At 37.4% G+C, this 22,819-nt stretch overlaps 3 protein-coding genes across 8 annotated transcripts in view; 1 reads left to right on the plus strand and 2 right to left on the minus strand.

The window, feature by feature from the left end:
* LOC107218716 (putative fatty acyl-CoA reductase CG5065) overlaps positions 1-22,819 on the plus strand; it is a 30,163-nt gene that overhangs the window by 5,385 nt on the left and 1,959 nt on the right. For 3 of the 4 annotated variants that reach the window (XM_046738206.1, XM_046738205.1, XM_015656690.2), the window contains 7 exons: positions 807-1,055; positions 1,344-1,489; positions 1,614-1,723; positions 7,347-7,539; positions 7,663-7,911; positions 8,335-8,511; positions 9,043-9,123. In XM_046738206.1, coding sequence (XP_046594162.1) covers positions 807-1,055; positions 1,344-1,489; positions 1,614-1,723; positions 7,347-7,539; positions 7,663-7,911; positions 8,335-8,511; positions 9,043-9,123 — 1,205 coding nt within the window. Of the gene's footprint in view, positions 1-806; positions 1,056-1,343; positions 1,490-1,613; positions 1,724-7,346; positions 7,540-7,662; positions 7,912-8,334; positions 8,512-9,042; positions 9,124-11,128; positions 11,310-12,325; positions 12,442-22,819 lie in introns of those variants that run through there. The other variant, XR_006904027.1, reaches the window with a different exon arrangement.
* Positions 1-22,819, minus strand: part of LOC107218717 (afadin- and alpha-actinin-binding protein A) — a 53,431-nt gene that overhangs the window by 3,408 nt on the left and 27,204 nt on the right. The window lies entirely within an intron of this gene.
* LOC124294138 lies at positions 3,109-5,355 on the minus strand. Its single transcript, XM_046738207.1, has 2 exons — positions 5,020-5,355; positions 3,109-4,829 (listed from the first exon to the last, which is right to left on the minus strand). The coding sequence occupies exon 2, from the start codon at positions 4,425-4,427 to the stop codon at positions 3,303-3,305; it is 1,125 nt and encodes a 374-aa protein (XP_046594163.1). The 5' UTR covers positions 4,428-4,829; positions 5,020-5,355; the 3' UTR covers positions 3,109-3,302.

Here is a 22,819-nt window from a genome sequence, read left to right on the forward strand (position 1 = left end):
AGATTTTTTTTTTCTTTGAGGGATTTATATCAAGAGAATAAATGTTACTTAGAAAAAAAATGTAATAGAATGAAATTTACAAAGAAACAGAAACGAGAACGTCGGAGACTCTGTCGAGCGTCGAGATTACTTGACGGATATCCGGACTTGTTAACCGATGAAACATTGACCGCGCTTAAAGAATTGCGTTGTGTCGGATATAGAAATGGTTACGCGCGTAAATTGCGTTGCGTTCTTCTCCGTGACCACTGTGGTTGACATATAGATATACGTTACATACACGTGTATAATTTATTATAAATAATCAAATATTAATTTCCACAACAGGGTATAACGTGTATTGTTGTCTTGTAAAATTACTCGGAGGCGCATTAATATACGTTATCTTTTGAATTGAAATGGAATTGTGTATGAGCGTAAAAGAGGCTGGTTTACCGAAAAGGAAAACTTCAGGTTACCAAAAATCAGCACCTTTTGTCTTGGGCGTTGTCGACATACTTAGTGCTAAAGTCTGCGATATAATACATAAATAACGCGTCACGATTCATTGCGAAAACGGTGTTGTTTACTTTCAAGATTTAAAAAAAGATAAGAAAAATTACACTGTCAGTCGTTTTCGTTTTTAAACGACGCAGGATGTCCTTCCGTAGATAACTTTATTCGTAACAGGGAGTCGGTTAGCCGGTACGTTGTAAACAATACAAGATGACTCGAAAGATGCTTTCATATATCGAATTTAAACATCGAACGTTTTATTTTCTTTTCCTTTTTTTTTTTTTTTTTTTTCATCGTACCGGGAACAACAGCTATACGATAAGCTGAAGAAAGCGAATCCTTCGGCCTTCAAAAAACTGATACCAGTAGCAGGCGATGTGGCGGAAGAAGGCCTGGGATTACCGCCGGTAGAGCGAAGGGTTCTAATCGAAAAAGTTTCGATAGTATTTCACGTCGCTGCCAACGTCAGATTCGACGATCCCCTGAAGCACGCTGTTCTCATGAACACCAGAGGCACACGGGAGGTCTGCATTTTGGCAGCGAGCATGAAGAAGCTAGTGGCAAGTATACGTAATATGCGTACATTGCGACGTACAATGTCCGCAGATGGGAAATGTATTATTCCGTCAAGATGTGGTATAATTTTTTTTCCCTGTTAATTTTTATTACCGCGGAGAAACTGCGTGCCAATGATAATTTGGTACGTGTATCCGGTACGTGATTCTTCGTACACGCATGACTTGCAATTCATGAATATTTATCAAATGATATTATACAATCGTGTAATGTAATGAACCTGAGTAACCTGTATACGTATCTATTGAAATACATAATACTGTCCGAACTAGGTTCTCCTACACGTGAGCACCACTTATGGAAATACCGACAGACCGGTTATCGAGGAGGTTTTATACCCGGCTCACACCGATTGGAAAAAGGCGATTAAAATTGTAGAAAACACAGACGAGAACATTCTCAACATCATGACACCAAAGTAAAAAGAATTTTTTATCCACCAGAACACCGGAATGAATATGATTATTTTATTTAAATATAATAATCAATGATGCTTGTTGGAAACCTTCTCGTTTACATGGAAACGAATTTTCGATTCGCAGGTTCCTCGGTAAACTGCCAAACACGTACACCTTCACCAAGCAATTGGCCGAGCACGTTATCAATGAGTACGCCGGAATCATTCCCTGTGTAATATTCAGGCCGTCGGTTGGTAAGTTTTCAGCAGTAGCTGCGTAAAGTCAGCTCATTGTAAAATGAGGTCGCTTTTGCATTTTCAGTACACGGCGTTACAGTCCAGTCATTCTTTACATTTGTAAATGCAAACGAACCAGGTAGGCTGATTCCTAAGCCTTGTGTGCGCGTTTCGAAAGAGGAGAGGGGCTTAAAAAAGGTTAATTATAAATTATCGACCAGGATTTCTTATGAGCTTCAGCCGCCATATTGGAAAACACGTTTTATCAAGTATCTCGTGAACCGTGCACCATGCGATAAAAACAGTAGGAACCTTTCTCGTAGATGATGAAAATTTTCTACAACTTTTAAAGGAAATTTTTCCCTGTATAATGCATAGGTTTTTGCTTGATATATAGTAAGCGGTTGACGAAACAGTATAAATGGTTCTAGGCTTAAATCCCCCTGGATTGATTCTTCCCGGACTGAATTTTCTGGTGAATATACACGCGGATGAACTCCTTCTGGAAAAAATTATCCCACTCGAAAATTTCCCCGGATATTAATTTTAATGTCTTCGTTTACATTAAATTTCATAAGTTTTTTCGTACACTAGTTGTGTTTACTTATTTCAATTAATTTATTTTATTTATTATCCTGGAGATTTTACGAAAAAGAGAAGGGAAATTGTGTCCAGGGGGATTTTGCACGAGAAATTTAGTTCGCTGAGGCATAAGCCCGGATACCGTAGAAATGGTAATAACCAAATTTGTAAAGTATAAAATTTCCAATAAACTTCAGTATGAACTTTTTTTCCATAAAATTGATACTTTTAATGACAATACTGTGTGGTTGATCGATGAAAATTATACATAGTATGAATAACTGATTTTAGTTTAAAATTAATCCTTCGTGTGAACACTCAATTTTTCGCTACGCGGTCTGAACACTGGGTCTTTAGGGAACAGTCGAGTTTTTGGAGTTTTGCGTGCTTTGAAAAAATTTGAAAAAATTCTGGGTTACTTCTTGAAGTGTCTACTGCATGGCCCAGAAGTTGTTAAAGTAAAAATTTTAAACCCGTTGTTAATAAAAATTCAAGAACAGTCGGAAAAGTCGAAAAAACGGAATTTTGTTAAAAAATTCAGAACTTTACAATAAACAAATATAAAAAAAAACGGTCGTAGGCTTTTGTAGTTTAGACTATAAGCTTTCAAAAGAATATAGTTTCTTTAGCATGGGCTCCAAAAAGTTGAATTATTTCAGGATCTGAAGAATGGGGAATATTTTATGGATTCAGGCATGTCATAATAAACTGAACGGCAATTATTTGGCAAAAAAGAGCTTTTATTGAGGACAAAATGACACTTGAAAAGTATTAATAATAATTAGCAAAAAAAATTGATTTACAGTGCGCATTTTTGGCAAACGTGTATACGACCATCCTCGCAAATGGGCGTTCCGCACGACGCACATAAGAACAGCGTTTTTTTATTCTGTTTCCAATCGCAAATGGAGCAACGTTTTCGTTTCTGGAGCTTACCCGTTGCGATGGTGCCACGTTCGTTTACCCCAAGAATTTCTCCGATGTGGGTTCTGATGTTCTTACGTAATGTCGGCACTCACAGACGTTGTTCTAAACACGGTTTTATTAAACCGTGGACCAACTCTTTCAAAAAAGTGTGACGAGCCAGGGTGGGGTTGGCTTCTCTTAAATTATATAAAACGGCGCTGTTCACGCCTGCCCGATCCAGCATTCCGAAAAAGAGACGCATAGGCCATCGTTTGGTGGTACGGTTCGTTGTGTAGTTCTTACAGAGCTCGTCAAATGTATCAATTCCACCTTTTGTGGCGTTGTGAAAACCCACGATTTCTGGCTTGCCAATTTTTTCGTCCATTCGGCCCGCTTTGTGCAAGCTGGATAATAGCAAAACTACCTTGTTCCTTTTTGGACAGTAGGATAGCAACGTCATTCCATCAGCGTACGCGATCCGCACCGTGCCGGCAGCAGCTGATTGTGTAAAAGTCCCTGGTATTTTGGGCTTGTTTTTTCGCCACGTGCCAACCATTGTCAAAGAGTAATTGTCCTTCATCTCTTGAACAATCTTTATAGACATAAACCAGCTGTCGCAGGTAACGTTGCGTCCAGAATTTTGTATGTGCTCCGTCAATTTCTTGATGTAATAACTCGGCACGCTCTCTCCTCTGGCTGTTTCCACCTTCCCAACATAAGGTTCAGCGTCTATCAGGTACGGTGTTTGGACGTTGTTGCAAGTAACAATTTTTATTCCGTATTTATCCGGCTTATTGGCAATGTATACTCTCGCTCCGAAACGGCCACGAAATCCAAGAAATTGATCGTCGGTCGTACAATTAGTAGAAGGCGAATAATACCTCTTGCAATTCGCTATGAATGCATCCCACAGTTCTTTTATGTGAGCTAAAGCGTGTTCTTCTATTCTTGCATCTCGCGTATTCTTGTCGTCAAACCGAAAATTTTGCAAAAGGTACTGAAACCGACGTTCCGTCATAACAGCTCGGTACAAATTATACCCGAACTCAGGGCTCCACAGATCTCCCAAATTTGTGTGATTGTTTTTTTCCAGACCCGCAAAATATAACAATCCGATGAAAGCTTTCAGCTCGACTATATCGACGTTTTTACAAAATGATGGACGATTTTCAACGTTTCCTTCTTCTCGTCGATCGATTTCTTCGTTGGTACGCTGAACAATCATTTCGAGCATCTCTCAAGAAAATAATAGGGACCAAGCTTCCAAGGTTGTTGCGACACGCCTTGCTTCGCCATTCGCCGACGGCAAAAAAACTCGAAGCGAACGGCGTCCCCGTGTCTCAGGTGCGTTTACCGACCACCGGAAATCATTTTTTCCTTTGATAATAGATCACCGGCGGCTTGAGAGTTTTGGTTGTTGTTCAGATTCGTTACTTTTCTCCCCTCTGTCGGCTCGTCGTTTTTTCGGTGGGTCGAAATCAAGGTCCTCGTCACAAGACTGCTCGTCGAGAACTTCCTCGTGAATTTCTTCGTTATCGGTTTCATTTTCCCTTTCTTCGTCGTAAAATACGCCAGGACGACGGTCGCGTTGATTAAACATAACCGCTCCCGCAGTTCTTTCACCCATCTTGAAAAACTGTTGAAATGAAAACACTTATTTCAGTCGCAAGCATGGACTAATAAAACAAAACTGGCAAGGAAGCAAGTTTGTGAGGTTAAAGTCCGTGAAAATAGCCACAAGACCATCAGATTGCATAAAACATTTATTATAGTCGTGAGAAAAAAGAAAAATACGAGAAAAGTAAAAAATAACGCCATTCACTTACCTTCGAAAATACTAACGCCGTGTGAACACTGACCCTTTTGGGGAACAGACGTGACTCCAGCTGGCTGGCGTTTCCAGGTAGACTGCCAGACTCGGGCGTCCTTTGGGCCTTTAGTGCCCACTAGTACCTAGATTTTTTAGGGGGGGTACCCGAAGACCGGCCTCTATTCATAAGCGGGAAATCCAAGTTGGAAATTTCGACTGTTCCTTAAAAGACCCAGTGTTCGCACGAAGGGTTAAGGGAGACCCTCGAACATTTACCGACAAGAATATTACTTTTGTAGAAGATTCCAGAAAAAAGTACACCTATTATCTGTACTATTCGACGGCGTGCCAAACGTTCTAATTTATATTTTAAAAAAATCACGTTTTATATATTTGCTTACTCTATAAGTTTGATGATAGATATTTTTTTGATATGTATTTTTACGAGAAAGGAGAAAAAATTAAATACCCAGTTTTAATCTATCAATTCTTCTCTGTTGAGTTCGATATCTGTCAACAACGATCAATGGTATGTGAAAAATTCATAAAACGTAAATTGTAGAGTATAAAAACAAGCAAGAAAAAAAGCGTGAGATCGAAATTTTTGTACCAAGACGTGGAGCCGAATCATTTCAAAAAGCAAAATTAATCTCTTTTTTCAAGATGGCGGAGAAAGCTCATAGGAAATCTTGATCAAAAATTTGAGGTCAAGTTTTTATAAGCTCCCCTACTCAATATGTAAAAATCAATCTACTCAATCGATTTGCATTACTTTACTTTTTTCGGATAGAATGGCTGGACTATTGTTCAAAAATACACGAACACAAATCATCGTATTCATCCAGTCACATACATATGCAAGTCTTCAAGCGTAACACTTGCACGTGTCGATTCTAGTTGATTTCTCTCGTCTCGATTAACATATTGTGAATATAACTTACTAAGTGCATACGTAATGATCGGTAGATAGGATTCAGAAAATCGACCAGTTTTAACGATTGAATTTTAAATAAGTAGGGCAATACAAAGCGTTTGTTGTACACGCGCGGTTTGTTGAATCACGGCATCCACACGATTCGAAGAAAATAAGATATTCTCTGTACAGAGAGAGACGTGGAATTTTATCCATATCGATCGCACAAAGACTTCTGTACTTTTATTATACATGGATTTCGCGCATGGTCCTTCTTTAGTCACGGTCAGTTGCATTTTAAATATTCACAGCGTTGTGCCGACGAGAGACTGCCAAGCTGGTAATAAAAAGCCATGGGAATGACAATGATACGTTAAAGTTTATGTGCTTCGAATTTCGTCGTAAATTGCATTATTTGCATCACGCCGCATACTAGATTAGATGTAACGTGATTGTCTAGCTTCGAAATCAGTCACACCACCTAATACGTGATCACTATGTGAGCGGATGATCAATTCTTAATAGCAACACAACTATTTAATAGGCTACTCACGATTATTGTGATATAAAGTTTTACGGCAGTCAATTAACAGCTTTAGCTATTGTCGCATCCGTCCTACGTGTCGTGGGCATGCGCATTAAAAGCTATTAAACGATAAGTCCTGACCCTGGTCAGGCTTTCAGCAACGAATAAATGGTCCTGTAAATGGAAATGGCAGACAAGGCGCGACGAACGATGTACTAATAAGTCGTATATGGATCTATCGAATACTGTGATCAACGTGCGACTCAATTAGTACAAACCTACATTTTATTCTAGCAGTAGAAGAAAGAAAAAATTACATTCAGTTTTTCAATGTCATAGAGACAATTCTACTGACAGTGAGTATGGATTAACCACATTGAGTAGACATTTTTTAAAATATACTCCCATTCGTCATTCCTTGTCCATAATTTGATTACAGTATGAATGGTGGCACGGCAACGACGTGTAACTGTCATCAAAATTGATTGTCCTCGAATTTGATGAATTGAAAAAAAAAGTACCGTTTAGAGTTTGTAAAGCTCTTTCAAATGGCCTGAGCCTCGATTCAATACAGTAATCCACCTTCGGGAAAATGACTTGTAAAAATGGAATTGCAAAAACTTGGAAAGATCAAAATTTGGAATGGCCGATATATCGAAATTTGGAACATGCAAAAATAAAATATCGAAAGATGAATTGTACGAAATCTTGATTTTTGAAAGTTGCACTCTCACCTTTCCGCCGTGCGGACTTTTTATAACATGTCAAATAAATTTTTGCCAGCCATATCGTTTTTCAAGAACGTGCCTACGGATTTTTAAATAATTTTCAAAAAAAAAAACACCTACTGTCGATATTTTGGCAGTTGCAATTAAACCGTTTTGCCAAGCATGCCACGCTTCAGTTGTAGCGACACTAGAGGAGCCGATGCCGGGATGGATGGACAACTTCAACGGTCCTGTGGGACTCATGATTGGCGGGGGCAAAGGTGTTCTAAAGTCAGTCTACGGTAAACCTGACCTTGTAGTGGACTTCATACCGGTAGACGTGGCCATAAAATCATTGCTCGTAAGCGCCTGGCAAAGAGGGATAACACCGTAGGTGAAGTTTACTTTATATCGTAGATTCTAAGCGGCAAATGGCCTGGCACCGGGATCGATTTCGAAAGATCGTACTTTTCATTTCCAACTAACATTTGCTCTTTTCTCTCATTCGCTCAGTATAACGCGGGACCCCAGCGTCCCAGTCTACAACTGTTCATCGAACGGTATAAGGGCGCTCACAACCAAAGACATGATTAATCTGGCACTTGAAACTGTCGCCGAGATTCCCCTTGAAGGATGTATCTGGGTTCCCAACACCACCATGTACTCCAACATATTTATTTACTACCTGACTGTCTGGATATTTCATGTTATTCCAGCCGTTATTATCGACACTGTGCTCAAGATAAGCGGCGCGAAGCCCAGGTGAACTAGACTTTCAAACTTTTAAGCACCTAAAACATAGTACCAAATATTCCTATAGCACATTTCATTTTCTTTGAAAACGTATCTACTTGTGATCCGAGCAGGCGCGTAACTATCGGGGTCTAGCCGAATAAAAATATTTTTTTTTTTTCTCTCTCAACTCTTTCATCGTCACATAACCACATTTTTGCATGCTGGTCTCATGTAGCGTGAAACCCTTAGAATGAGGCACATCTCTGGAATTAGAGAGAGAGGTGTTGAAAGAAATTGTTCGTCCTTTGTTAATCTCTTTATAGAACATCGTGTTGGACCTCCCCCCCTCCCCCCCCTCTTCCATCCTTCCCTTCCGCACAATGATAAAAACGTACGTTCACGGTATTGTATGATAATTATAATTTACGTGGTACCTTTTTATATCAACAGGCTCTTGAGATTGCACAGGAAAATTTACACGGCAAACTTTGCATTGACGCATTTTTTGAAGGAGAAATTTACATTCGAACATGCAAAACTACTGGGATTAAACGACATGGTGCCAGAGTTAGATCGAGCGGACTTCAACGTTGATATTGGAAAATTCGGAATAAAGGATTACTTCAGGTAAGCAAATTTCTTTTCCTTGATAATAAAAACGAATTTTGTATTTCGATCAAGCGACGAAATATAATCGTTTTATTCTGACGTTAATTGTCATTAGAACACGACGGATTACGTTTCGCGCATGACTTTTGCTGCACTGCCGAAAGTGGCTTAATCTAGATGAAATAAAAAACAATTCCAATCGGAATAATAACCGCAAATGAAAAAGATTAAATATCCGAACCAGAAGTGTTCAATTTCATACAACTACTGGAATAACGAAAGTATATGCAATTTTATCGCTTTGTTGTATTGTTTAGTGACGCAATGTTAATTATAAATTTTGATGGAGCCTTGAGAATTCTTGAAACAGTATAGAAATAAAAATGAATGGAAAAAACGAAGAAAAGAAGAGTATAAATATTTTTTTTGAAATCAAGTATTATGAATTAAAAAAGAAAATACAATTACGCAAGAAAAAATATTTATTTATTATAGACATGTTGATTAGACGTGAACTAATTGTGAACCGGAAACGTTTTGTTGTTCTAGAGAGTGTTTAATTGGGGGCAAGATGTACCTCCTGAAGGAAGACATGAATAAAGTAGCCGAAGCTAAGGCCCACTATGACAAGTAAGTAACGCGTAAACTACGCAAGTGATTTTTTTTTAACTCAACGAACCGGAAGTTTTAATTAATTAAGACGCTTGCCGCTACGCGATATCGCCCAGATTTTGTACAGAGAATAGGAAGCGGTTGGTCGGCCTGGTTTTATCATCCGAGATATGAAGGACCTCGGAAACGGGTCGGAAAAGACAGAAAACATTGTTCTCGCAACAATTTCGTTGAATGTATTCGCTGAAACCGTAAACAAAGAGAACAACTAATTTGATTAAGACTAAAAAAAAAAAAACAAATGGTACAAAGTATGGGAGTCTGTTCGCCGACCGCGCCGTAAACTTCTGAATTTGATAACATCGTATCGCGCGTATATTGTGTAATTAAAACTCACTGCGCTGATTAGAGAGTGAAACAGCTTCTTGTTATAGACATGCAAAACGACAAATTATACTGAGAAACAAAATTCATTGAATCAAATAAACGTATGGTGTCACGGTCGGCGAAGTAGATATTTATTTGTCTAAATTCTAGATCTATCGGTTTAACAAAACGTTTGCTTGATTCAAGTAAATTCTGTTGGACCAGTAAAATTATTTTGTTGAATTACGCAAGTATGTTGTGTTCGCCGCATTTAGTTGAATCAAACGAATATCACTTGACTCAAATAATTCTTTTCCTCCGTGTAGTTATTTCAACATAATTAGATGAACGATGAGAAGTCGTGGATTTTCTATTATTAGATTTGGCAATCCACATGACGAGTTTTATCTGCAATGAAACATTAGCGCGCGGTTCACTCTTTTTTCAAAATGGCACTCCATCAACCATTGGATCATAGTACGATATAAACAGTTGTATGAGTAAACAGCCGACCCGCCCACGACCTTGTTTCAGTAAACGAAACGAATTGATAATACCACGTGCCAGTTTAGATTACAACAAAATGTTCGCATGCACAATTAGGTAGCCATTTTTTATTTATTTCGATTGCAAACAATGTCTGGCATGTCAAATGTCAAGAGCGTTTATGCGATTGTGTACTAGAAGAGGATTCGTATCAAAGCTTATTTTCACACTTGGATAACGAAACTATGCGGTTCGATAAAATCTCTAAATTTTTGGGTCGGTCCGAATTTATCGACATTAAGAATTATACTGGTCAGCAAAAATTTACTTTTTGCGTGTAACATGGAAACCTTTAATTGATTATGTCAGGAACGAGTTTTGGTACAATAAAATTCGTATTAAAATATTTTAGATACGAATAGTTTTACTGTAATATGATTTTTTCAGTTTTTCAAAAAATACAGTTTTTATGAAGAAAAATGACGTTATATATAGCGTTACAGTAAACTGATCAACGAAGTTTTGTAAGAATGAAGATGGTTACTAATTTTGAAATACCTGTCTACCATATTTGTTTTGATCCAATCGGGTCTAGTTTTTGTGTTACAGCTACAACCAGTAAAATCAAATGTTTATCGTAACTTTCCTTCTTTGATTCAAGGTATTTCGATATTTACTTTAAATACCAAAACACCTCGAATGAAAAAAGGTAAGTCAAAACGATAAACATTCAATTTTACTGCTAGTAGCTGTGATACAAAAACTAGACCAGGGCGAATCAAAATAAATATCGTATTATAATGAGGGTAGATCGGTGTTTCAAAATTAATAACCATTCTCCCTCTTACTTTTTAGTATTGCTGTATGATTTGACTGCTGATGTAATTATAGAACGCAACCGCAGAGGTAAATCACTTCTGAAAAATACCTGGTAGGTCCATATATATATATATATATATATAGTCCAGATATATATATATATCAATTGAGTCAGACTGTGGGAAATCACGTAGGACAAAATTTCGCGGAAACACGTCATGTTCGGAAGTTTTGTTATGTACAGAAATGGTGAAAAAAATCAGTAGAATGAAGAAAAAATGAATTCATTTCTGAATATCACTTACTGCTCTTGATATTCGGTTATATTATGTTCTTGACGGATTGTTTATAGGTATGCAATTATTGACGATAGTCCGATGAGCTGGACGCGATTTAAAAATTCTTAAGATGTTACGTGGTCACAGAGGCAAATGACGAAAGTGAGATAGAGATGTTTATATAATTTTGTACCGAGTAAAGAATTCGAATGACCGTAGGCAACAACTGTCGCGACAACTTTATACCATCACGAGGTAGAGTATTATACAAGTTATCTGTTGTTTGGTCGATCGGGTTGACCCAGTTATCCCTGCGAAACGAGATCGTCCGCGATATTATGCATGGCCTATAACATACCCACCCATTGACATAGAGATTCGCGATATTGACATACGCGATTGTTACCAATTTCTGTTAAGCTTAACGTCTCGTCGCTGAGTTCAGTGTTAGCAAAAAAATTTTCCAGGCTCTTGCTACTGCAATAAAATGTATAAAACACACGCACGGCTGTACAGATTCAAAGAAATTGTACAACAAATGCAAGCAGCAAAGAACGAAGCTATAAAAGCAAGACGCGCTCTGTGTCGGGATTCCCATCAGCTTGGCGACCAGTTATAATTTGCTAATTGGGTGATAATGTAGGACTGCTCGATTCGGTTATAATTATTATTTCGTCCATCTGTGGACGAGGTCAGATCGTCTGAGGATAAGCGAAATTTCGCATATCTAACCGACACAGCGAGTTTGAAGCAATACCGTTTCTCGGATGACGGTCGTCGGTATGATAAAAAAGGTGGCGTGTTATTTGAAAGGCATGCATATTTCGTTACACTGAGAGAAATTTTTTTGTTGCGGTTACCACTCACTCCTTAACTACTTTCATTTTTTATCAAAATCGAAATATATAGTCTAAGTAGAAAATGAAAATTAGTTTTCTAGCTGTTACCGGAAAGTCTGGTATCCGTTACTATTCTTTCTCATTACGATCGCTGTTACTATATTTTATTGTAACTGTTGCGAAAATTTATCCACTTGTGTTGGGGTATTTCCACTCGTTAGTAACACCGGTTTCTGGCACCTTGCCGGTTAGCCATCTGTCGAAAACGTGGTTGAAAAAATAACAAGCAATCAATAATTTTTATGAAAATTCGCATATCGGGATTTTCAAGGGTGCTGATTACAAATCCGGAATCAAATTTATAAAAATTAAAATCGTTGTTCTAACATGGCAAATAATCGTTTAATATTTTTTTCGAAACTTTCTGCACAGAGATCTTCAAGGTCACTCACTACGAATGAGAAAATATATTTCCAAAAAACAAACTGGCGGACTCAGAATGGACGACTGGTTTATGACAAAATTATTTAATTTGTACAGAATTCGGTGTTTGGGAGTTTTCAAGGTTGCTGATAATAATGAATGTTAATTAAAATTTCAATAAAATGCGTTGAGAAATGATGATTGTGAATAAATTCAACGAAATATTTTATGATATTTTACATATATGAAGATTGGGGAGGAAGAGGATTGGAAAATATTAATGGAACGCTATTACAATGATAATGAAAATTTATTTGCACATAAGTTTTCAATTTCTTAGTTGTTATCCGCTGAAGAATCATTATCGCCGTCATCGTCATCATCATCAAATGTAGAATCGATACTTCAACCGCGTGGAGATGGTGATTTGAAATTTTTTTTTTTTTTTTGGAGAAAGTTTTCGCAAACCGGTCAGCAGTGGATCCGACGTTACTAAAAGCCTGCAAAAAACGTCTTCCATGTTTTTCATTCGGTCACATTTGCGCGCAAAGTCTTTTCGAAATCTTCTACTGCGATCGTTACACAATTCCCGAAGTTATCTTTAGACATCTGTCCGACAGGAAGTAGCAAAGGATTTACAATTTTGTGACCGTGAGTGAGAATTTTATTCGCTGTTGGTGGCATTAAAATTAAATACCACGAATACAGTTTTACAAATTTTCCTACAGTATGTTCAGCGTAGTTTTGAAATTTTCGTACTGTAACGAGATACACGAGGCGACACCTACGAAAGCGGCCGAACACCGGTCTCTCTGTGTTACCATATAACAACTAGTGTCAGATAAGCGTTCAAATATAGCAATACTAGTCAAAGTCACGGGATATCCGTTTGCGGCAAAGAGACTCTGCTAGAAGACGCCACTAATTTTGAAAACCACAGGCTGGTAGGCGTATTTTAAGTTTTTTGGTGCGAGTGGTGTGTGAATGGTTTCTTTTTTCTTATTTTTTAGTCACCTTGTGAACCCATTTTGCCGGTTTCTGTGTCAAAAGGCCAATAAATAAAAATGTTCTCTCACTAATATTTTCATAACTGATGTTAACCATAACAAATCCCTCATAGTACATCGACTTCAAGTCCACAAGAAATTAACTGCAATGTAATATATGAAATCGCCTTATCAATTCTTCATCGACTCCTTTTATTGAAGCAGAAATTTCAGAATTTTCAAAAAAAAAAAAAAAAAAAACGCCGAGCTGTTTTTCCATAATTTGAACTTCAAAAGTCTTGTTTCACTCAATCAATAATACGCCCTAATCTATCAACCGACGAAAACCTTCTTTTATACATCTTTATCTCTCTCTCAACATTTTCTTTATCCCCTTGAGCCCAGTATCATTCGCAGGCTCTATAAAAATTGAGAAATAAGATTGATAGATACATTGTCAATATTAATTTCACGTGTCATATTATTCGAATCGCGCTTACTTTCTGTAAGAGAATTCCTTTCGCTGAATAAAAATCGGTCTGCTTTTCGCGACTTTATGCGCGTTTAAAGACCATGGGCTTTTCGGTGAGTCACTAGCTACCAATGAAGCACGCTGCAAGGTCACGAACGAAATGAATTCCTGAGCGACGTAGTGAACTTTGTCCTTTCCTAATGGTCGTAATACATACAGTCGGAACTCCAATTAGTCCCGGGTAGGGATGAAGCGAGAAGAGTTTATCGGCAAATCGGTGTTCCCCCAACGATGGCACTATTAACAGGACGGTTTGTTTATTTTTGAGAGTTAATTTTTTGAAAAGTGAGGGGAAAGGAAACTGGGCACGTATATAGCAGGGAAAGCGGCACTAAGAATAATAATAGTAATGAAAATAACAGTTTAATTAAGTCCATTCCAATGTTGGACAAAGGTTGAACGAACAACAAATTGGAGCAGAGAAATACTCAAAAGTAATTGTAATATTAATCTAATCTAAGGATATGAAGAGCTAAAGAGAGAGAGAGAGAGAAGATTGACGGGTCATCATCTGCCACATTCAAAGTTTTTCTGACCTCAACATAGTCCTAAATCAATGGGAGCCCCGACTGTATTGGATGTACCGCTGGAACTATTCCCATAATCAAAAGTCTCTGGAAAAGTACTTTTTTTTTCGAGTTATGGCCAACTTTTCGACATTTCGAACCACTGTGCATCGGTGCGATCCAACCAGGCCTGGATCGCTATGTGATATGAAACGGCCATTTTCAACACGGGAGTAATAAAACGCAAATATAACGTCAGGCTGTTCGGTGATAATTGTTGGCATCTATTACATACGAACCTATACCGATATCTGGATGCGACGTAAGAACGTTAAAACTCTGGAATCAAAAGGAAGCCATAAATGGCTGGAAAAAAAACCAACCTCACGAATGGGCAGCCTTGATATTTCCAATTGCTGTTACACCCGTTTGCGACGATGTTCTCCAAGTTTAAATAATTCAATATCTTGGGTTGTCCGACTGGATCTCGTAGTGGCATTTTTTTTTATCTTTGGAACGTCGTTACAGACGTTTAAATCATCCGAATCCAATATTGTGTCGAGCTGCGCAAATCAGGCCAATAAATCGGTATCACGATATGAGCACGTGAACGGTGTAATACGAGATATGATAATGTATTCAAAACCGAAGACTTTATCTCGGATACCGACATCGTCGTGTAGTTATTGCGATGCTCGGCGACTGCAACTGCGAATGGGAGACCGCCTGGAAATTCCCACAGTGTACCAGTGGTGTACCTCTCAGGTTTATTTATAGTCGTCACTCCGGCAAGAGTTCACTCACTTATTTGCGGTGAATACATTGCAATTGCGTGTTCCACGTCTTCCAAACCGTGGGTTGAAACAAATCCACGAATGGTAATTCGAACGTTTCCAATGTTACACACACGCCACGTGCCGGCTGGCCTTTTGGCGAAACGATAATGTCATGATGAATATTCGGCTCCTCGCCTCTGCCCGGCACTGATCCCATCGACATCCTTCGTGTATACGAGTCACGATCCGTCGTCACTGATATTGTCGTTACTGAAGTTGACCTTGAAAGAATATTTCGGCGGATGCCTTGATCCTGACTTCACGTCTCGCTGTTTCGCCACGAGCCAAACTTAATACGTTGACCTGTGCGAGACAGGGCTATGATAGGCTACCATGTATCGTCAATTATGCTCGACTAATCGGGAAAAAATGATCGATTTAATCGAAAAACCATTATTTTTGGTCATTCTTACTCCCGTGAACAATTTATGCCCGTCGAGTTCCCATTCCCCGTAGAGACTTGCGCGTATAATTTACCCACTTCCTTAGTCCATATTATCTATACGCGCCGTCTTCGTGCCAAGTTACCCTGACTTGCATTCCAATCACGACAAACTTGACCAATCCCTAACAGAACGTATTCCGGTTCGGTGTCAAGCTCTCGTCTATCTACCAATCGCAAATGTTACGAATCTGCGCATCTCGCGTACAAGGTAGCGTGACGTAAGTCAGTATTCTTATAATAATAGTTAATACTATATCCAAACGACATCACACTGAGAAATATTTTATTCGTACAGTAACTAGAATAATTGGGTAAAACAGGTATCGTTAAAAAAAACTGTTTGAATGTTGTTGGGATTACGAAAAACGAGGTGCGCCTAACCATTTTGCGTTATTGTCGATCCGTTTTTGGTAATTGCAATGCGAAATCGGCTTGTTCGGTTTACTCTACTTTTTTGTTTAAACAAGGCTTTAACGTCAATTTATTGTTGCACAAGCATTAAATTTTCGCAACAGTTATACAAGAAAATATAGCAACAGTGATCGTAATGAGAAAGAATAGCAACGGATTCCCGACTTTCCGGTCACAGCTAGCAAACTAATTTTCATTCTCTACCTGGAACTACATTTTTCGATTGTGGTAAAAAATGAAAATAATTGAGGACTGAGCGGTAACCGGAACTATAAATTTCTCTCAGTGCAATATTTTCAGTAAAAAGTATATCGTCGTTCGTCGGGAGTTCCGGGAATCCTGAAAATTTTGACAAAACTGACATTTTCGGAAATCAAGACATCTCCACGAATTTTTTATTTTAGGCTTACGTTAGATGTACCGATTTCTTAATCGCTATAGTTTTCGTTTTTCGAGTCTAGCGCAATATCGGCTATTTCGAAATAGTCGGATTGCAGCTATATTCACGAGATTATCGTAGATGTGAACAGTTCAAATATCGCAACAGAAAAGAATTTCCAGAAGCTTCGTGCCAAAATTTTTGCCGTACATTCTCACTCGCAGTCGCAGAAAATATTCGCATGTTTCGTCCAGATTTGATCTGTAAAAATATATCGCCAAGTACGCGTTGCCTGTAATTGAATACCGTGAAAGGAAAAGGTGAGGTATATTGATATCACAAATAATGCAAAATGTTGAAAAAAAGAAAGAAAGAAAGAAAGAAAAAAAACGAATGCAGTAGCTACATTTCACTAAATAGATAGGTATAATATTATTATTTTACCTTTCGTTACATTCAACTACGAAACGTATACTTGGCGCAACATTTTTACAAATGAAATTTATTTTTGTGAATCTTGAAATAGCGTAAATAGTTTGAAATTTCTAAAAAACAATGCTTTCTTATCCTAGATTCCTATATTACCAACTGATTATTTTACTAAGCAGATAATAATATAATGGAACTGTCTTTATTACTATCTGTTTTTTCTTCTCTACAATTTTTCCAGTAAATGTCCATTCGTTAGTTGTCGTTTCTATGTATGAAAACGTAGATTTAAATTTTTGATACAGATGTTGTAACAAAATTTGTCATTTCGGTTAGACGAAGATTCGCAAAGTGGCGTTAAAAATTACAGATGTAACCGTTTTCAGTTGTAACATTTAAAAATGACGCTTATGCGAAACGGTGGATGGCCTACAGCAAACGTTGCTTAAATAGATTTAAAAAAAAAAAAAAAAACAAACGAATGTGGAAGCTTGCTAACCGGCGGAATTTATCGTTTTACGATGAGCATAATCTTTACTCGTAGTCACGTTTTTTATCGTTCTTTGTTAAATATTTTTCGTAGGTCGCTCACGTCTTGCGCCGCCTCTGAATAAGCCCGCAGCAATAGCGGAGGTATAAATTACGAACGTGTGTGTGTGGTAAACCCGTTTACTTTAAAATTAAAACATTGATTCAGAATGCCTTTATTATTCGAATAAAGAAACATTTTTTGGTCGATTTTGAGATGTATTGAACATTTCCCAGAAATTTACGTTTTTTTTGTTTTTTAAAAATTTCCATATTTCTCGTAATATGATAATAATTCTACAAAACAAATAGCGGCAATCGATTTTTCAGGAAATTTTATCCCTGTTTCGTACACTCAACAATCATTTTACATGCAGTATATCACGAGAAAATTTTAAAAAACGATAATCAATATTATACACTATAGTGTAAAAAAAGACGAATGAGTTAATTACGTAAGATTGTCGTGTGATTTCGTAATTATATGTAGAGCGGGAAGTGCGGCTAGCGGTGGACCGCGGAATCGGAATAAACGATATGTTGACGATGATGACCGCTGAAATACCTCTTAAATTTACGATGTCTCGATTAATTAGTCTAACTCGTAATTTCGTTTCCGATCACGTAGGAATCCGTGCAAATTTAGTCATCGCTGTGAGTCACAGAATGAAGTTGCGCACATTATACCGATGCAATAAATTCATGAATAGTTAAAAAAATATCGACCTTCAAACGCACGTGTAAAAATCGTTTTGAAAAGTGAAAAATTACACTTTATTCGTTGCAGCTGATAAGCTAAGGATAACTCTATCTGATAGGGAAGACATCCCATGTCGGTTTCTCCGATTATGATTTGGTTCATTTATGTTTTAGGGCATCGAAAGCTAAGCGACAGGTATTTTTTACCGGGTTTCATTCACCGGTAGAAACTTTTTAGCGTTGCTTTTTTTTAAATATATACATCAAGCGCACAAAGAAATCACCCCGTTGGGTGCCCATATTTCGGGATCGCTTTAACCCCCTTAAAGTGTCTTGTGATCGATGAAAATAAATACGTGTCGCTTAGTTTTCGATGAACTGGATCAAAACCAGAGAGATCAATCTGGGATACCTTAATTCCTTGTGATAATCAGACTCAATCGTTGCGTACGAAACTGCGAAAAACCTGGAATATCGCTGGGTAACGTGTGCGATACACAAATGTAACAGCTGTGGTAACATGTTGGGCCACCTATTCCTTAATTGAATGCAGGTAGAGATCATCGTTTATTCTGATTTATCATCTGCACCACGGAATAACTAACATCTATGTTCATTGATATCTGTAAACGTTCTTTGACGTTGTAAACGATTGTTATCGAGGATGTGCGGCTAACGATAAGGGAAGGTACGAACGCTTGTTAAGACATAGTCGTCAACTACATCAGAAATTTCACTTGGACTTTAATTTAACAAACCTTACGAGCCAGCGTCAGCCTCTGGGTTTTGTTATACCTGCATTGAGAGAAATTTTTAATTCCGGTTACCGCTCAGTCCTTAGCTATTTTTATTTTTTACCACAATCGAAAAATATAGTTCCAGGTAGAAAATGAAAATTATTTTTCTATCTGTTACCAGAAAGTCTGGTATCCGCTACTATTCTTTCTCATTGCGATCACGGTTACTATATTTTCTTGTAACTATTGCGAAAATTTAATGCTTGTGCAACGATAAATTGACGTTAAAGCCTTGTTTAACCAGAAAAGTAGAGTAAACCGAAGAAACTGATTTTGCGTTGCAATTACCAAAAAAGAATCGACAATAACGCAAAATGGTTACGTGTACCTCGTTTTTCTTAATCCCAACAATATTCAAATAGTTTTTTTTAACGATACCCGTTTTACTGAATTTTTCTATTTACTGTAACATATGAAATTTTTCTCAGTGTAAGAAAGATATTAAACTGCTGGTAAATGCAGTGAGTATAGTAAGTTTATACAGTCATGTTTCGCTTCTCGATTATCAAAGAAGCAAAACACAAGGAAAGACGTAAAAAGAAGTTGCTGAATTAATAAAACATCATCTTCCGAGAAGTCATAATAATTTCAGTGTAAAGAATGAATTATGAAATTGCTAAATATAATATTCTGAGAAATGTGTACGTGTATAGGAAGTCAATTTTATAGAAAGAATCAAAGCATGTCTTTCGTTAATGTATCGACACTCAAATCTCTCACTAATAATCGGTATAATATATTCATACGCAAACGCGTGCAATATGTCAGTTTTGGAGAAACAACAAGCTTGGCGCTCTGCGAATTAACTATTCGTTTCTGAAAACGGTTTATATTTAGCTCAAACCGATAAACCGATACGATACAGTGGATGTCCGTGACAGTGAGACTGACGCGACATCATCTCGTTTAATACGGTCAAAGTCGCCGACCTTTGTGAATATATATAAATAAATTTAGTGGTGACGCAATCGATAGTTTCGAAGAGCATCGAACGTCCTCAACTTCCATTGATCCTACTATGTCATGACATTTTTCTTAGTCAGTTTTATAATTTCGAGCCATTAGTATACGCGCCGCGTGAGTCAAGCTGACTTATAATTTCACAAACCATACGCTCAACAAGTTGCTTCGAGATTATCTACATCATCGGATACCGCGATAAGAGCCGAGGAGAGCTTTTCATGGATTAACGATACGAATAAACTTATTAATTTTCAAAATTTTTCACGTGTGTGCAGTAAAATTGATAGGATAAAATTCCCAAAAATCCTTGATCGATCAATAAAAATCCCTGCAGGATCATTCGACGTATGTTTTTCTCTTTGTGTAGAATCTGCACGGATCCACGCCGAAAAAAAATTTCCAGGAAAATTCAAGTTTAACCGAAAGTATACCTATTGAAAAATAAACTCGTTATAACACTCGTAGGAAAAAAGTTATCTTTGTAATATACTACAAAAATGATGAGGAAAATTGGTCATCTTTACGTGACACGACTCACATTCGAGAATATTCTTCGATCTTTCAATATTTTCCTGGAGACGACTCTGTTAGATCCGAGAAACGCTCAGTGAGTAAAAAAAAATTTCATTGTTTCGCCACGGGGTAGAAACTTCATCACGGTTTCCCAGCGTTAAAGTTTACTGTAACCGCTCCAATTATTATCATACTCGTTATCAGTACGTATTCGACCGTGAAGTATACTAAGATTTACGTCGTCAAAGCACGAACATATCTGACGATGAGTTCTCGACAGACAAATCTAAGTTCTAAGTAAATGTACACTTAATCACGGACGTGTCTCTTCGCTTGAAACTTGCAGAAGACATGACTTTTTGAACCCGAAACGTTATCCATCACATCACACTAACGTTATATTTCACGTACATCCAACCATTTGGTTAGCAGACGCTGATAAAGCAGTCAAGCAGTGTTTTTTCTTCCTCCACCTTAATTTACAATTATTGAGAAGTCAAATCAAAAACTTAATTTTTTATTCTTTTTTGTCAAAATGAATTATAGCCTAAGTTACTCAGGGATAGTCTAACTTTTTATTAGTGAAAGAATTTTTCAAATTGGTTCGGTAGTACCCAAGATTACCCGCTACATTCAAACACGCAAACACAAACAAACAAACTTTGTCTCTTTGTATAATATTAGTGAAGAATTATAGATAGCCGTCTCACCTAGGCAAGTGTTCGTCAAACTTTGAGACTCTCCAGTCGCTTTCTCGACGGGAGCGAATTGCATTTTTTCACATCAATGGTTACAGTAATTCTATCCAATCGATCAGGCTCCTTTGCATAATTGAAGAATTAATATGATAATTCTTGTATCGCACGAATGCCAACCGCGCCTGCGCTATTGCGAGCCACATTCTTATGGCGTAACCGCTCTTTCAGGATCACTATGATATGACGTGCTTTGTAGTCATGACGCAGATCGTGCGACGACACAAGCACCAGTTAAAAGGAATCGGTAACAGGTTTGACCAAGCGATTTTGTTTCTAACGCTTGATTTTTATTCTCCTATAATCGCGCTGTCCATAAATTACGTAACTCCGTTTTGAACGCTTTGTAGTTCCCCCTCTCTCCGCTCCTTGAAAAGCACGTAGTTGGAAGAAAAAAAAAAAATAAAATATTTCATGCATCAGAAAATTAATGAGCAAGTAGTTCTTTCTCAAATTTTTATTATTCTAAAACCCCCGATCGATCGAATCGGAAAAACGAAACTAGCGAGGCATGTAAATTATTATTGTTAATAGGAAAAGAATTGCTCTCACCGAGCTGACTTTCAAGTGTATATATATATACATATGTATCACGAGGACACGTCATTGAAGAAAGTCCTAACTATAAAAAAAAAAGTTAAAATAATAATATCGCTTGCGGAAAAATAAATCGGAATGCGTCAATTACAAAACCACGTATCGCGGGCTAAACCCCCCCTCCCCCATGTAGTAGTCTTCCTAATGAAAATGCTCGTACGATATATCATGTAAAAAAGTACCTGATGGAGCGTATGAAAAATCTCAAAATGTTATGAACGATTTCAATATATGATTTATTTTATAGCAAATTTATCACTTGTTTTTACAAGTCAAGCAGCGATGCTACGGTCTGAGTTACGTCACTTACACTTGTGTGCAGATTAAAGCCTTGCAATCATAACGCTTAACCGCTGCGAAAGAAATTAAATACATTAAAACAATAGCACGATTCATTGTTTGTTGCAATTTATTGCGAATAATTGTGATTCATTGCCACACGATTCAGACGATGTTGAATTGTAAAAATCAAATAATATTGAAGTAGCAATAAATAACAAATTGTGAGTTCTGACTCGGGAGACTTTTTTTTTTTTTTTTATTTTCCTTTAAGTTTTGATCGTGTTACGAATCACATGACAAATTGCAGAATAATTTGCAGAACTTAATAACTCATGTATAAAAATACGTGTACAACTATAGTAATAAATCATATGTTGGAAAAGGTCACAACATTTTGTGATTTATCGTGTGATCTATTATGTGTTATTTTACATGATGTATCACAAGAACATTTTCAGTAGAGCTTTCATCAACCCCTCCCCCCAACTAGCTACGTGGTTTATGATCAGCCCCTAATTGGAATTAACTTTCAGGTACGAATTAGACAATTGATTTATTTTATATTCTTGTTACGTGACGTTTTCATTACAACAAATGTCATCTGGAAATCTTTCGCAGTACTGGAACTTATTCGGTGATCGTTCAACCCGCGATGTAATTTCGGCAAATTGCGATGCAATGTTATTAGTATGAAAACTATTGTGTACAAATAAAATTGTAAATGGCTTGTCTTCGCTGTGTTGGTTACTGTGAAAACCCAGGTCTCGTTCCAGAAGCAATTGAATTAAAAAAATAAACTTTAGATTTATTTTAGGCGGAAAAATAATTTGAAAATTATGTATGCG

The sequence above is a fragment of the Neodiprion lecontei genome, chromosome 4 (genome assembly GCF_021901455.1).
Source record: "Neodiprion lecontei isolate iyNeoLeco1 chromosome 4, iyNeoLeco1.1, whole genome shotgun sequence".
NCBI lineage: Eukaryota > Metazoa > Arthropoda > Insecta > Hymenoptera > Diprionidae > Neodiprion > Neodiprion lecontei.